Source organism: Adiantum capillus-veneris, chromosome 22 (assembly GCF_014529385.1).
Source record: "Adiantum capillus-veneris isolate H3 chromosome 22, ASM1452938v2, whole genome shotgun sequence".
In the NCBI taxonomy this organism is placed as follows: Eukaryota; Viridiplantae; Streptophyta; class Polypodiopsida; order Polypodiales; family Pteridaceae; genus Adiantum; species Adiantum capillus-veneris.
Genome location: NC_140952.1, coordinates 124806307 through 124823297, shown reverse-complemented (window position 1 = coordinate 124823297; position 16991 = coordinate 124806307). Strand labels below are relative to the sequence as shown.

The 16991-nt window shown below is 43.5% G+C and overlaps 1 protein-coding gene across 2 annotated transcripts in view; it reads left to right on the top strand.

The window, feature by feature from the left end:
- Positions 1–1768: 1768 nt before the first annotated feature.
- The window catches only part of LOC147430159 (dihydroflavonol 4-reductase/flavanone protein), a 69351-nt gene continuing 54128 nt past the window's right edge, over positions 1769–16991 (top strand). The window contains exon 1 of one of the 2 annotated variants that reach the window (XM_086494661.1): positions 1769–2003. In XM_086494661.1, the coding sequence (XP_086350787.1) occupies positions 1839–2003 (165 nt within the window). In that variant the 5' untranslated portion in view covers positions 1769–1838. The remainder of the gene's footprint in view (positions 2004–16991) is intronic. The other variant, XM_086494662.1, reaches the window with a different exon arrangement.

Here is a 16991-nt window from a genome sequence, read left to right as displayed (position 1 = left end):
TGTTGGTATAATGACCACTATGGCTAGGTGGTTAGACATGGTTGGGAACCCATTCCCTTGGTAACATCCATCACTAACACATCATTGTATACTCTGTGGATAATAGAGAATAAGGAGCTCCACAACTGTTGTTCCTGTGCCCCACCGGATTTTTGTGTGCTCTTCGTTATCTCTCTCTCTCTCTCTCTCTCTCTCTCTCTCTCTCTCTAGCTCTCCATCCCCACACAATTGTTCCTTTTAGCAAGGTGAAGTGGCCAAGGCCTAGGGGCCATGCCACATGGATGGCATGCATGGGGGCCCTCTCTATGGCTAAGAGCCTATAAGTAGAGAGGGGATGGTGGGGAGGAGCAATCGTCACCCTTAGAGGCCTTGTGGCTTTCTCAAACACATTGGGCTCCACTAACATACTTGAGAGTGTGCTAGCATGTGACATTGATGTGTCTATAGTAGCACACATGATTAGCTAGATGACAATGGACATCTTTCAAAGGCCTTGAGAGCAAAAAAGCTTCGCAAGTTTTGACAATGCTGGGTGTCCATGGGATGGAGTTGAGCTTGAGAGGGAGTGTTGAGATGCCAATAGCTCAATATGAGTTCAATTTTTTTGACATGTCTATATACCATTGCCACACATTTGTTGGCATGGGGGTATTTGTATCTTTGGTGAAGATTATGAAGTTGGGCTTACATCAACTACACTCACCTAATCATTACCTTCTTCCACATGTTCACATTATGGGCCACTTGTATATACTATTATGTAGGGTTCTTTATGTTACCTCCGTTGTAGAACTCTCGTTAAGTAGCAACAACGAAGCCAAAAAGTTGCAACCTCCCACTTTGTGTGTTTTATTCTAGGGTCTTGAGTGTGTGTATCTATGCTTGCAAGAGCTCAAGCTCCATTCTTTCCTTCATCGTTTTAGGACCATCTTGAGTAGTCAAATAGTGGGGTGCTTCTAAAAGACGACATCCAAAGTGGTCTCATAATTCGCTGCACAAAGTAGAAGACCTAACTTGCATTACAACTCTTCCTCTTCAAAAGAGGGGAATAACTCAAGAGGTCTAGATGATGCTAAGAGAATAGATATGGAAAAACTAGGTGAAGAGCCAAAATTGGCATACATGTCTATGAATCCAAGTCCAAAATTTTAATAGCAACTCTTACCTTATGAGGATCACTTTGATTTCAAAGGTTCAAGAAGAAAGGCACACAAAGATGCACGTCTAACATGAAGCAAGCCCGCTACCTTCAGACGCTCTAAGAAAGAGGAAGGACAATCACCGCTCTCTTATGAGGCTCATAGGAATGTGCATATGAAGTACTCCACTTTCTCCAATGATTTGGCACAACATTTGGTAAAGAGGAGTTCATGGAACAACCAAAGCTTACCTATATGTGCAAATGTCTATTAGGTACCTAGGAGTCCAAGGAGAGGACTTGGAAGGAGTGTCCAATTCCCATTATGAAGCAAATACTTACGGACTAGGCTAAACACGATGTCAATTAAATATAATGGACTACTCGAAAGCAAGGAATGTGGCATAGATCGGAGGGCACTGACCCAACAATTTGTCCACTTATGACACAAAAAGGATGAGTAAAAGCGCACTTTGTCTCTTGGAGTGGACATTGTAAGTGTGAAAACATGTTGCGGCTAAACAACATGTCTAAAGATCTCAACACTCACACAATTCCCCTAAACAATCAAAATCAAGATTAACTTTGTGCTTAAATTGTAGTGTCAATTGTGTGGATCGTTAGCCTATTCCTACGTAGTGAATATATTCTTAACCTTAGTGCTGTCGTCCTCTCTACGCACATCGCACAGCAGCAACAGATGGCGGAGGAGGAGCAGCACTTGAAGAAAGCAGCGGCCCTAGCGTATGATTACGACAGTGATCCTCGTTGGGCGGAGTATTTGTCGAATGTCCTCGTCCCTGACAATCGCCCAAAATCTGAGGTGGAGCGCTACTTGAAGTTCAAGTTCTACCAGCGCAACATTGTAAGAATCCCCTTAGTTTTTTATTATCTCAGCTTGTGCTGGATATGTTTGAGCTCCCCATTCCTATAGAGGGATAGAAACACACAGAAAGACACAGAATTACATCTGAAATTTGATACACTGCAGAGTTTGGTTTTGCTGTTGCAGTAGGCCTCTTCTTACAACCGTAAAATTCTGAGAGATTTGAAATTTAAATTTGCTTGGTTGGCCTCAGGAGTTGTTTATTTCTCGATTGTATGACCTTAGGTGTCCTCATTTGTAGAAACTGGTTGTCCATCCTTGTAGAGAAATGGAAAAATTTATTGGACTACTAACCTGGCAAGCAAATAGGCGCCTCATCCGAGTTTGCAAGATAAACATTGTTTTGTCAAGCTACAAGAATATGCAAGTAGTTAAACTCTTTGTAATGCAATGGGGCAATGACACAAACTAAAGACCATATAGGGCACATCATACAAAAGTGCCATACAGAAGTGTGGTGGAGAGTTGGCACTTTGTCTCCCCAGAATTATAAAGAACGGAAGCCATGCCGTGCCATGCCATACCGTGCCTATACACGTACTTTTGTACTCATAAAATTTTAAGGTATGTACGTACCCTTTTTTTAAGACATATATTATACATAAATTCTATATTTTTATAGACATATCACAGTCAATCATGTATCCATTACTTAATGTCGGCAATTCTCGTGATCCATAGACAACCATTTCTAAACTTTAATATCCAAATCACATCAGGATCCATAATTCATATGAACTCTTTGCACTACAATCATGAGAGCATTCAATGACAAAATTCAAGGACTTGTCTTCAAGACAGACGACACTGATATTTTGAATCAGAACATGGGATACTGCATAGACAAATTTATGGTAGATGCCATACCAAATTAAAATTGTTCCATGATTCATTGTAGTCCACCAAACAATGTAGTCACTTACGAGGCTACTGAAAATGACACAAAAGACTAAGTCTGAAAAATTTGAAGTCAGATCTGGTCATTGGAAGAAGACAAAGAGTGATCTAAGGAGGGTATGTTCCCATCTATTAGGACATTGCCCTTATCATTATAGAATTGATGGACCTCGCTCCTTTGCAAAGTCTACGTCACCCACAATGGGGTCAATTGTCTATGAACTTTGTGTGAGTGAGACGAACAACCTCATTTGCACGCCTCCGGGTAGTGCGAATAGTAAGCGCCCCCTACCAACCCTCTCTCGTCGTGTCTACTGAGCTAGTTTTTGTTCTTTGTTTGTTTTGCAGGCTTTATTGAGGACGATTATTCTTCTTTGAAGGGGGGTTATGTCACAAAGTAAGATGACGTGGAACATGGCCTAGAGGCCCTTAAAGTGTCTCTTTTATAGAACGCCTCCTCTATTATAAGGTCTGACCGAGAGAAAGGGAGGCTATCTGAGGACCGTATAATGCCTACATGCTGCCACACATCTGAAATCCTCATAGTCATACATAGACGCTCCCAAGCAGCTAACTCAGCCCCGTGAATAGTAGCATGGCTGCCTCCAATCCTATTCGAGGGGTCCTCCAACATGTTGAAGTCCCCCAGTGCACCACTGCTTTGTGTGAGGCAAGGAATGCACAATACCAAAACTAAGCGCGTGCACCCGAATGGTTGAGCGCATAGATGTTCAAGAAGCCCACATGGCTACCTTGAACCTGCACGCTGACCTACTGGGCTCTACCTGGGACAATAAATTATAATGCCTCTGCCCACAATGGCTTGCTGCCATGAGTCCGCAATAGTCGTACATACACCTTCCTGAATGCCACAAGGCCCAAAAGTAGCTGGCCAAAATGTCATACCTACTTCGCAAAACATGTCCACATCGCCGAATGCAGCTCTCACATAGATGGTGCTCCTGTAGCATAAGAATATCAATAGGTCCACCCACAAGGCATCTCTGGAGCTCTTGTTTCAAACGACCCCAATGGTGTACAAACTGTGGTTCTCCAAGGCCTTGGATATTCCATGAGACAATCCTCATGGGGTCAGTGAAAGAAAATTGATGCTACTGCAGCAGCAAGGCTAGCAATATTCAAGGTCGGTTTGGATGGGGAGTAAAACGCATCCTTTCGACCTCGAGATAGCCGAGTGTACATCACATGTCTTGCCCATGCCCAAGAGGCCCGTGCGGTTCTCTCAGCCACATCCTCTGCCCAAGAGTCCTCATGAGTACATACATAGCAAGGAGCGAGCTGCACATCTAATGTGTCTGTAGCCTGTGGCATCAGGCAATGTGACTGTGAACTTGGCCAATGGCCCCTGCACGAAGAGTACTCATGAGTATATACATTGCAAAGAGAGAGTTGCACATCTGCAAAAAAGTGTAATAATGTGTCTGCAGCCTGTGGCATCAGGCAATGTCACTGCGAACTTGGCCAACAGCCAAAGTTTGTGATCCCGAGGTCCCCTGTGTGATGAGAACTCAAGGGCCTGAGTTTGAAGCCAACCAAGTGACAAATCCAAGGTCCAATCTTGTTGGTCCCAAGTCTCGACCACAAAGTGGAAAAGAGAATCCCATTGTAGAGTCTAGACCATGTGTACCACATGCCGCAAGAAACAGGACATGAATGATGATGATGAACCCAAAAGCAAGCTGTCTCTAAATCAACACGGGGTCGCCAAGAAACTGAGTGAAGGCGTAGCTAAAGAGGTCCCACCATTTGCTTATGTAGAAACTGGAGAGGCCTCCTGGAATAGCCTCAAAGGCGGAGGTCTCAACCAAGAGGGGAGGTTGAAGGAAAGGATGCCCTTCCCGAACCAGCCTACTTGCAATAAAAGAGTTGCCCGAGTGCTCAGAGCTAGTAGTTGGAGGGGGGTGGGTGGGTGTGGAGGTGGGGAGGGTGAGATAGGTGGTGGTGGGGGGCTAGGGGGGAGGGTGGAAAGTGTGGGGCGAGTCCTCTTGCATAGAAGAGGTGGAAGGGGAGGGGTTTGAAGCGGTCTCTTGCTGTAAAGGCCCGAAGCGGCTTCTCGTATGCACCCACTCTTGCCGAGGGGCAGGAGGACGGTCACGAGGGCGAGTAGCTTGGCCCTGTTTTGGCGGCAGCCATGGACTTGATGCCATTCCTCCTCCGTTTGGCTGTCTGTCGTTGCTCAAACTGGATCACTAGAGGTCTTCGAAGCCCCCGTGGGGGGGACCTTAGAACTGGAAGAAGGGCTAGCCCTAGGGGCTTGTGGCTGTGGAGCTAGCCGAGCTCTCCTGCGTGGACATGCCTTCGCAATATAGCCAATTTGTCTGCAAAAATGAAGCACTGGTTTGGGAGGCTTGAATACTCTCCACACTGTCTGATCCAACCACCACTCTCCCGAGGAAGCAAAACCACCTTTGGGAGTGTATGTGTGTCCCGAACAAGAACCTGCATAGTGAGTAACCCTGCGGCCTTGGCCACCACTGATGCTGAAGTGCGTCGGGTCTCCAAGATCGTCCCAAACATGGAGCCAATCTTGGAGAGCTAGGGAAGATACTCTTGCTCAGGCCTGGAAAACAAATTGCGATAGGAAGATCTGCTCCTCCTCAAGCACATTTGTAGTTGCGTGGTGCCACTGTTAGAAATAAGCTTGAGCCACCCAAATGCCTAGTGGACTCATCACTAATTGTCACAAGACAGGAAGCGCTCGTATTCAAATTAATGCACAATTCAACCAATATTCAGGTTTTCACACAAGATAAATACTCGACACTTGACAACACATTGGGGACGAGAAGATGGGCTGGTCCCCCCTCTTAAAGAGAATCTTTGTTAGTGGGGAAATTCATTCTATTACAAGCACATAAACCGGAAAACAAGTGAGAATTTATTTTACAGAATTGGATGAATAAGTATATCCCAGCGGCTGACTTTAGCTCAGTTCGCTACCACACATGGGACAAGTGGGACGAGAGGCATTCGTGCTTGGCGTTGGAGCCCTAAAAGGAGGCCGGCTTTGAACAAACTTGTGGATACCTACTACAACTCAATAGGAGCACTATAATGAATAGGAAGGAGGAGAGAATGCTGGCTCTCGCGAGAGTAGGTGGGCTCAAACTGGCTGATAGTTATATGCGCGGACACAGCATTTGCACGTTGTGCTCCCAGTTAGAGGGTCGTTTGCTTTCGCATTTTCTGATGAAACTGTTCGGCGGTTGATGATTCTAGGGGGCGCTAGCTAAAATGATTCAACTCCACCTTCAACGCTATCGACCCTTAGTTGGACCCTGAAGAAAGGTCTGTTATCCTCCTTGGTGGGGAGGCTCGTGGGAAGCGGACGCCCTTCTGGGTACGCCGTGATCCGCACTTGAGGGATGGAACCGCAGGGCACGTGCGTGTGGCGAAGTTTCTCGGTGAAGTTGTACCTCGGTACTTGGGTGCTCTGCATAGGCGGATGGGGAGATAATGCTCCTCTTCCTATGCTGTTATTTTGAATCCGATCCCTTCCGGGGGAAATGACGTAATTTTCCCCAAGCGAAGCCAGATGAGCTACAAGAGCACCCAAGTCCCTCCCCCCCCCCCCCCCCGTGGGGGTCAACTTCACCTAAAAGGGGTTGGGAGGTGCAAAAGGGACACACCACCAACCTCAGCGGACTCCACCTGTGAGCCGACGCCCTTCCAAGCGGGTATGGCATTTCCTAGGGGAAAACCGTCCGGTTACAAAGGTAGTTTAGTGAGGTGAGCGATAAGTTACCTGGAGGAGGCAACTCCAAAGGGAAGACTGAAGCAAGTCCCGCAATACCTGGGCCTCTGAACTGAGGTACTTGGTCGCTGTCATGCCCATATCAAGTTAGCGAAATATGTCTCTCAAGGGAATGGTCATGGCCCTAAGAGTAGATAATTCTAGCCTCTCGTAGTCCAGAGGAAACTAATGACAAAAGCGTCTGCCTTAGGATTCTAGGTGCATAGTCCTGGTTGTTCTTCTTGTGCACTTTTTTGGTGTATGAGGAGAGCGGCCGGGAGTGCCCTACCCGACTCCTAAAACAAAACGAAAAAAATTTATTTCACACTTGCCTCCATCCTGATCTCTTATCTCTGAGAGAGAGTGTGTTCTCTCGCTCTGTCTGAGAGTGAAGATTTTCCTCTAATTGAACTGTTCTTTTATGGACCGGGGTACCTTCCGCTTTGAGGGAATACCAACCCAATGGGAAATTCTTACTGTTCATAAATTCATATATGACAAAAATATGTACCTTGCTGAAATTTACTTATTTGCAGCCCAATAGGCTGATTTGAATCTTCTCCCTCGTGCTCACACGCTGGCAATTGCTCTTGGCTTGTAGAACTTTATCTGGAGCACATTCTGATAGGCTCTTTGGCTGAAAATTGCTGTTTTTATGCTTGTTTGGCTGCGTTTGTATTTCGGACAGCAATTCCTCTTTGTAATGGTCTGTTACTCGTGTCTCCTCTCGCGTAGGGGGTGCCTGTTGAGTGCCCGCTTCGCCACTGAAGAGCTTGTGGCTGATTGTGTACCCTCGTGAAGGGCACACACAAAGCTCTTTTATATATATATATATATATATATATATATATATATATATATATAGAGAGAGAGAGAGAGAGAGAGAGAGAGAGAGAGAGAGAGAGAGAGAGAGAGAGAGAGAGTCTCCTCATCCTTACCTTGATGCCTGATGTGCTTCTTTCTCAATGAGTGTGTGGCCTCTCAGCAACACACTCTCTATGTGCGTAATTTTTCTGTAACCTCCTCTGCATAAAATTGTGAGTGCTATATAGTGGAGAGAGGGTGACGATTTCTCTCATGATAAGGGAGTGTGAAATCGATGGTATGTGCCAAGTGTAGAGGTGTAAAAAGCACCCCATGCTGGCATGAAAGTGCTCGAAAAATAACCCACGTTGGCCTTGGGAAAGTCTCCACGTTTTTGAGTTTTGTGCCTTAATTAAACTTTGGCCCTTTCACATTAAGTGGCCAAAACCTTTTAAAAACTCCCAATTTTAAAAGGTTTTTGACCCCCTCTCTGCAAAAACATACATTAGAATCACATTTGCATGCATTTAACTTCAGAGACTTCCCCGAAAACTTTACCTGGTAATTTCTTTATAAAATAACGGGAACATGAACATTTATAAATACTTAAAAATATTACTCTGGCGTCCCTGAAACTTAACACATTAATCTATTTCTGATTGAGAATGCACTCGGTGTTCTTAGAAACCCATCTTCATTTATGTGCTTTGTCATTCTGGCGCACTCTGCTTTGTGTCCAGTTATTCTGCACTGCACGGACAACAAGAAAATTCATAACGGTCATAAACTCTGTAAATCTTGTCCTGTTTTAAAAACTATGGATCCATTAATTCATATGTGCACATTAAGTCTTAAAAATCATAAAAATCATTTTTCATTATTAAAAAAATAGCAATTCTGCTATAGACTAAGTAGTTATACAATTACTTTGGCTACCATCTTTGGAGACTCAAAACTCTATCTGGTAGTAGCCTCTTCCAAGAATTTGCACATCAATGATTTACCCACTTCAGTGGGGAGTTGGGCCTGGAATAAGTCCCTAGCCTCTACTGGTCGTGTACAACAATCTTGCAAATGACCGAGGTGGGTTCATTCCACCTCGGCCATCGAGCCCGCTTACTCTGCAAAAGGGCAAGACGAAGGGTTCGGCTCCGCAATGTCGGACGAGGGCTGCAAAATATAGACTAGATTATCGTGCATGTTCTGCCACAATCTAGTAAGATCCAGTAGCTTAGGACTGAGCCTGGCACCTTTGTGAGCCTCTAGCAGGACGTGCATGTCCAGGCCGGTCACAGCTGCATTACCCTCTCTTGCACAGAACATGCATTTCATCAGGCAAGCATTTTACCGCCGCGTGAACCACCTCTTAGTTGAGTCACTTAATTAATAAGTGAATTTAGCCATGTAATGGAATCGTGGGAGCAAATCTTATGGTTGCTTGACTCGGCATTATTTTGCTATATAAGGAGGCCCAAGGCTCTCAGTAGAAGGTAGAAGAAGCAAGAACACAAGGAGGCAAGCACCCGACCGGTAGCACCTCAAAAGCCCTAGCGTTTTCTCAGCAAGAAATCAGCGTTTTCAGCCACAAACATCAGCGTTTTTAGATTAGCGCGGAACCTCGCCGTATCGCCCCCTTCCCGGCTTCACATCCTCGCCGCATCGACCATCATCACCCAGATCAGCCTAGCGTTTTTGGTTTCAGCCCAAAGCAGCCAACGCTTTGCAGATTCAGCCCAGGTTAGCTAGCGTTTTTACCTTCCAGCTTTGCTTGCATCGGCGGTTGCAGATCCTCGCCATATAACCACCACAATAATCAAATACCACAGCATTAGTACCCACTAGCATCAGCATCTCAGCATCCAGTCATTGTATGAGCATTTGTGCAAGAATAAAGAAAGTACTGGCTCTAGCAATAGAGCAAGGGGGCCCTTGAGGGTTGGGACCTGACATCCCTGTGTCGTCTCTTTTCTCTCTTGTCTCTCTCATTCTTTTAGTTCAGTTCAGTTCTTTCAAGTGAAGTAAAGTGTCCCTTGTGTTTGTGTGGAGTACTAGATCCGAGCTAAATGCATAAACACTTCCATTGCACCCGACATTGGTATCAGAGCTCTGTGCGTGCTTCGACTTCACGAACTCAAGGGAAGAACCATCAAGAACCAAGAACCTCAAGAATCCCAAGTACCCAAGAACCATCAAGAACCCAAGTTGAACCAAGAAACCTTTCTCAAATTTTTTCCCTGAAAGAATCTTCAAGTCTCGATCATGGACTCATTAGCTCCCATCTTCATTGCCATGTCTTTGAAGGAAGATCGACATCGGATACACTACAACCTAGATCTTTAGTACCAAGATCTCCTAGCCTCTTATGTGGATATGGAAGGAGTTGGAGACAGGATCCCTGAACCTCTTCTGCATTCACATTTGCATGTAGCGTGCATCCACTTCTGTCGACAAGAGACCCTTAAAAACACCTCCGAGCACCCTTACCTTTGAGCTTCACTTGCAATGTTGTCACGACAAGACTATTAGAGTGGTTGTACTTGCTTGCAAGGCAGAGTCAGCACGAAGGCTGGTATTTTGCAGCATTAGTAAGGCTGCCTGGTAACTCGTATGGTAGGTGTTTACATCGCAACAGAATACGTGTTTGAATAGATTCATATGTGGCCTTCTGTTTTACTTCTTCTTCAGCTTCAACCAACAATGTTGATGACTCTCAGGTACGTCTTTTCGACCCTTCTTTCTTTTCAGTAGCTAGAAGTAGTCATAATCTGTATCAAGAAAGATTTAAGTTTTTAGCTAAGTCTAATTTGAAGAATTTGCATGTTTTGGTGATGGCCCTATTCGTTGGGCTTCTTTTAAGAACGTCTTAGTTAGTACTCATTACACAAGTTCTTCCATAAAAGCCCTCAATCGTTTGAGGCGTTTAAGGAAAAAACATCTTGCGGTAGATCGTCCTCTAAGTCCGGTTCATACCTCTCAAGTTATTTATGTTATTTATAATATTCACGATAGTTCTATGATGTATGTTGGCCAAACCTTTCGAACAGCTTTTGTTCGTTTTCAAGAACATGTAAGAGTAGCGAGAAAAGTTCAAAGTAAGAGCACCGTACGTGAAAGTGTGAAACCCTTGTATGCGGCAATAGCAAAACATGGGTTTGAGTCTTTCCTTTGTTTTCCCATTGAGCACATAGAAGGTAATTTTAGAAACTCTGAAGAGTTCTATAAATCAGCGTGGCCTCGAGAGTTGTTTTGGATGAGAACCTTGCATACTTTTTTTCCTAAAGGTTTCAACTTGGAAGGAAAGTCTTCTATACGTAAAAATAAGACAAGTTACCATAAGAAACCTATGCTTTGGCGACGGCATCCCAAACCCGAGTTAGTTCTCCCTTCAAGTCGGTTTAAAAGAACTTGGATTTCTAAAGGTTCTCGTTCAGATCCGCCTTCTATCCCTGAAATCAATCCAGTTGTTTTGCACAACACTATTTCTAGTAGAGTACAAGGTCTCCCTAGGGCTTCAATCTCTAGAATTGAGAGTGATGACCCTTCTAACCATAGAATTTTTGCTTATAGAGATTTCAAACGGAGATTGATTTACCTATCTAGAGCCATGGAATTGGGTTCTTTTTCTTATAAAATATTTGAAAGATATAATATAAGGATCCTATTTAAGCTCTTGTATACCTTTGAGAACTACTCTTATGAAGATTTGGAGCTAAGAGAGTCTCATAGTACTCAACTTCGAGTACTGTTAGGCAAATTTTTGAAGTCCAAATGTCCTAGTCTGAAAAATCCTTTGGTTGGAAAGAAAGATTTGTTGATAACTATCTTTACCTCCCTTGACTTAGACAAGATTGGATTAAGCTCTATTTTGAGATCTCAAGAAGCTTTGGATGCTCTCCCTCCTTGTGTGAGAAAGGTATGGAACCATCTTGTCGTAGCTTTCAAATATGTGAAAACTTTAGGACAAAAAGCTTTCAACTATAGTGACATAGGACGTAATCTTAAAAAGCAAGAGAGGCTTGCAATCTCAAGTATTGATTGCCCTTGTAGTAAATCTGCCTTTTCTTCTTACGTAAATGGAGCTTTGGGTCATGTAGTTACTGCCGATTGTTCTATCCTTCCTTCGGATTCCTTGAAAGACCTTTTCTCAAGAGGTACTAAATATAGGCTCCCTTCTTCAAACGACTCTTGCCTTCTCAAAGCCATAGAAAAAGGAATTTCCAGTTTCGTAGTAAAGTTTGAGGAGTCTTTAGGAGTTCAAGGTATTTTTACCCATTGGAAGTCTGTAATCCTCAAGAAAGCTTCTTTGAAATTAGCATCTTGCTCTCGGAACGTTTCTTCAGGAAGGAATAGCTTATCTTCTTCTGATCGTGATGCTCTTAGGAAATTTCATCGTGATTTTGTAATCTCTTATGTAAATAAGTGCTCTAATAACTTTGTTGTTACGTGCAAAAAGTTCTATTTAGAATGCTTGTTAGGTGAAGTAAACTCTCAGACTTACAGTGATTGTGATCTTTCAATGCAAGAGGTTATCTTGAAACATCAAGACTTTTGTAAGTCTTTTGGTTACAAGTGCCAGCCTAAATTACCTTTTTTTCATACCGTTTGGAAGTTCCACAAGAACCCTATAAAGCCTAGATTTATAGCTGCTTCTTGTAACACCTCTTTGATCGAGGTTTCCAAATGGCTTAGTTATTGTTTCAAAGCCATTTTACCTAGCGTAAATGAATTGTGGAATAATATGCTAAAGGAAGCAGACGTACCTATCGATTCAAGTTGGATTTTAAATGATTCAATAGGCGTGATTCCTATTTTAAAGTTTTTGAACTCTTCAAGAAGCCTTAAGGAGAAATCTTCTCCTTTATGTCTCCAAACTTTTGACTTTACAACGCTATACACGAAGCTAAATTTGGAGGACCTTAAATTTAGAGTCAAGTCTCTTATTTCAAAAGTTTTTGCGTACAAGCTTGAGAAGGATAGGTACAAGGCATTGCTAGTAGAAAAGTCAGCCTTGAACTTTGACTTCTTATGGCTGAAAAATAAGAATGTAGATGGAGACAAAGGAAGAAAGAGATTCACTAGGATTGTAGATGACATTGACATCATATCTTGGTTAGATTTTCTTTTGGACAATTTATATTTAACCATCGGCGACTCTCTTTTCAAGCAAACAATTGGTATCCCTATGGGCACCAATTGTGCTGTTTCTCTTGCTAATTTCTATCTTTTTACTTATGAGCTTGATTTTATGGAGCGTCTTGTCCTTGCTAACACTTGCCCAATATTTTTGCACAAGTTATGCAATGTAAGACGCTTTGTAGATGATCTTTTTGTCCCTGACGTTCCTTCTTTTCAAGATTTTATGTACTTGAATTCGAGTTTTGTAGGCGGAGGAATTTATCCCAAGGAGTTTTGTAAACTTAACTGTAGCACAAATAGTGATTGTTGTGCCTTTTTAGACCTTAAGATTTTTCAGACCCCCTTCGGATTAGAAGTAGATATCTATGATAAGCGCCTTGAATCAGTATATGCCAATCTAAAAATCATCCGCATGCCTCACATTTCTTCGAACATTTCTCTTTTAGCTAAGTACGGTGTCATTTGCTCTCAACTATTTAGATTTTCTCGTCTTTGCTCTAGTAAATCTACTTTTGTTGTTCAATCTTGCCATCTTATTTCTTTACTAGTTGAAAAAGGATACTCATTCAAAAGAATCATGAAAAAAGTTCGTTCATTTTTGCATCCTAGTAAGTTTATTTTTAGTGTTTCCTCCTTTGGAATGTTCAAGATAATCAGTAGTAAATTCAATAGAAGTGGGGAGCTAAAAAGCCCACTTATTGTTTGACTTAATAACACCTTATGTTGTTGTTTTGATCTTTAGTGTAACTCAGTCAGACTTTGTAAATAATTAATTTATTTACGAGAAAAGAGTTATCTAATTAGTTGTGTGCACACCAGAATAGACCTAGCGGTTCTAAGGCCTCAGGTGAGCCTAAATGCGGGCCACAACACCTCAGAGGGACCTTAGCAGAAATTACCTTGAAGCCCTAGTGATTGGGAAATCGGGTCTTCAGAAAGGGGTAAGCAGTAGCCTCAGATTTTAGGCTCAGAAAAATACGCGCGTCAGTACAAGCACATGAATGAGATGGGGTCCTTAGAACAGTGACCCTAAGGCTAATAAAGCTAATAAAGCCTTAGGGTAAGTTTTGTTAAATTAAATTTAACGGTCCGTGCCCGGGCAGGCGGCCGGACAAGTGTGAACAGGTAAAGGCGGTGCAGTGTCCGTGCGGCATTGCGCCGACAGACCTTTGGTGTTCTCATAAAAGAATCATTGGTAGCAGTTGTTAGTTAGTTGCACATTTTTTTAATTAATGAGCTAGAAGTTTTTAAAGTCAAAAGTTGAATGGTTTTTAAGTTTTTAAAGTAAGTGTGCCACTTGGCACACTTACCAATGCAAACTAACTCTCTCTCACTCTCACTCTCACCCTCTCTCTCTTCCTAGCGCCCCCTCTCCCTGATGGCTATTTAGGAGCCCCCCCTCCCCCATTTTCAGGGCTGGCAGTGCATCTACCCCCCCTAATGTGAGCGTGCTCTACACGGTGGAGCCCTCCATTGAAGCTTGAGAGCAGCCCCTTGCGACATATGTGGTAGCCTTGTGCTCCCATTGTCAAAAACAAGGGATCTCACAGTCATAGACACCTTCTGGTGAAGTTTCATCGCAAGAAGCTACCGTAGACGCTCTCTTAGCAGAGTGCGGCTGCTGTAATTCTCTGTTTTCAGCCCCTAATCACCTCGATTAGGGCTGTTTTCAGCAGATCAGCCATAGAAATTCTCTTCTCTCTCCTTATCCTAAGTCTACATCAAGTTTGGCGCGATTCCATCACGAAGAAGACCTCTGTTTCGGCGTAGGGGTGTGCACAGGTAAGAATTTCAGGTTATGTGCAGAAAATTACAGCAAGCATGTGCGTGTGCATTTTGCTTGTTTCTCTTTTGTGTTCGATGCATGAATGAATGAGCATGAAGGCAACACATAACGGAAGATGGACTCTCCTCTGTGAGAGCTTCCGATGAGCTGTTTCGGAAGATAGACTCTCTTTTCGAGAGCTTCCAACTAGTCTCGCAGAAGAGGGGAAATCCCCTAAGCAGTAAGAAAGTGGAAACACTTTCTCAGTCAGTAGTCAGAACAGAACAGAAGAAAGAATAGAGGACGGGCGTATGCCCCGTTCCTGTGCTTGTAAAGATTCTCCCTTAGTAATAAAGATATTCTCTTTATGGGGGGGGACCAGCCCATCTTCTGGTCCCCAATGGAGTGTCAAGTTTTCTCTCTCCCTCTAATTCTCTTGAGTATTTGAAGTGCAATTAAACGTCAGTTTACGCTTCCGTATTTTTGTGACAGTGGTATCAGAGCAAGGTCCTCTCTCTCCTCCTGAAGGGATTGACGACTCTTGGCAGACTGCAGAAATGGGAGGACGCGAGATAGAGTTCTCTCTCCTTCAACAGCAGGTGGAAGAGTTGCAAAAAGCTCTCTTCCATCCAGAAGTCCAAAAGATTCTCCATACTCTTGAATAAGGGAAGGAGAAAATGCCGATGGGGTCGGGAGAAATCCCGCAGAACCCAAAGGCGCCACAACCAAGGAAAGATCCTTTGATTGGAACCTCCCGCATGCAAGAGAGGAAGAAGAAACCTCCAGAACGTCATGTGCGGTTTAATCCAAAAGTTCAAGAGCAGGATCCCCCTGATTCCCCTCAGTTCTCTTTCATGAAGGATCTGGAAGACATAGTTGCTCCGGAAGACATGTTTCTCGACGATCCGTCGCAGCAAGAAGTGCATTCAAGGGAAAGGACTCCTGTCCACAAGGAGTCTAAGCATAGAAAGAAGGAGCACCATAAGAAGAAACACCATAGGCAAAAAACATTCAAGTCGGGAGATAAAGATGTGAAATTCGACACCTACAATGGACGGCGTGATAATGACAAAGCTTTGGCTTTCATCCGCCAATTTGAAGTTGCATTTGCAGAAGGGAATTTCAAGGAAAGATCCAAGCTTCGCCATGTCAGTTTGCACCTGAAAGGCACCGCCAGCAATTGGTGGTTAACCCTTATCCTGGAAGATCGCAAACCCCAAGATTGGACCGCTTTCAAGAAGGAGTTCTACGCTCAGTTCCTTCCTCCAGACTATGAGGAAGAGGTAAAGAAAGAATGGGATCGAGTTTCACAGTCAGAGAACGAAACTGTTCCACGCTATGTGGATAGGTTTTGGGACGTTCTCTTGAAAGTCACTCCATTCAAGAAGATTGATGATTCGGAGAAGATGCGTAAGTTTGAAGCAGGTTTGCATGAAGCTTTGCAAAAGGCTATGAAGCTTTACCCTCGAGGTAACTTGCAGATACTTATGGAATCAGCCCGCATAGCTGATGGAATACATGATAAGGGTACTCCGAGGAAGATGGAGCAAAGCACTTACCATGCCAAGCAGAAGGCTCTCCATGAGCAGCCTACCTCTTCTACTTCTTCTCAAAAGAAGAAAAGAACCGCCTCCGAAGCAGAAGCAAAGCCAAATCAGCCCAAGAAAGGGAGATATCTCTCTCCTGCTGAGTTGCGAACATACATTAGTGAAGGAAGATGCTTCAAGTGCGGACAAGTTGGTCATATGAAGGGTGACTGTCCTACCAAACCTCCACAACCACCCTCTTCCAATGCAGTCCCAGATGTACAGGGAAATACAACCAAGGATGGAAAAGAAAGAGCTCTTCTCAAAGCATGGGGTAGTATCAACAACCAGCGGGCTCTTACTTTGTTTGACCCTGGTAGTACAGACAACTTCATCTCTACCAAGCTAGCTGATGACCTGAACTTGCAGCCCAATCGTTTTGGAGTCTCTATTCAAGCGCAATCTGCTTTCAAAGGGCAGAACTCAAACTCTACTCCAATCATAGGGAAGTTGAATCTAAAGGTCGACGACTACAAGGATCAAGAGTCTTTCTTACTAGCTTCACTTGAAGGATGCGATGTTATCTTGGGAATGCCTTGGCACTACAAGATGCATCCCATTCTTGACTATGTTCATAAAACCTTATCTTTCTCTCATAAAGGAAAGGAGTATCTTGTACTTGCAGATGCAGGTGATTGGCGTATTCCTATTGTCAATCACATTGCAATCAAGAAAGAAATGAAAAAGTGTGTTTCAGCGTACTTGATTTTTGCAAGAGAGAGAGATGTGTCTGTTTCACAACTTTCTTCCTCTTTAGAGCAAAAAAGACTTAAGTTAATAGAAAGATATATAGATTGTTTTACAGATGAACTTCCAAATGAACTCCCACCTTCGCGACCTGAGGATCATACAATTGATTTGATCCCAGGAAGTTCTCCTCCAAATCAGCCCCCTTATCGAGTTAGTCTAATGCAGCAAGAGGAAATTCTCAAGCAGGTTAACGAACTTTTGGAGAAGGGCTTAATAAGGCCTAGTACTTCTCCATATTGTTCACCTGTCTTGCTAGTACAAAAAAAGGATGGCAC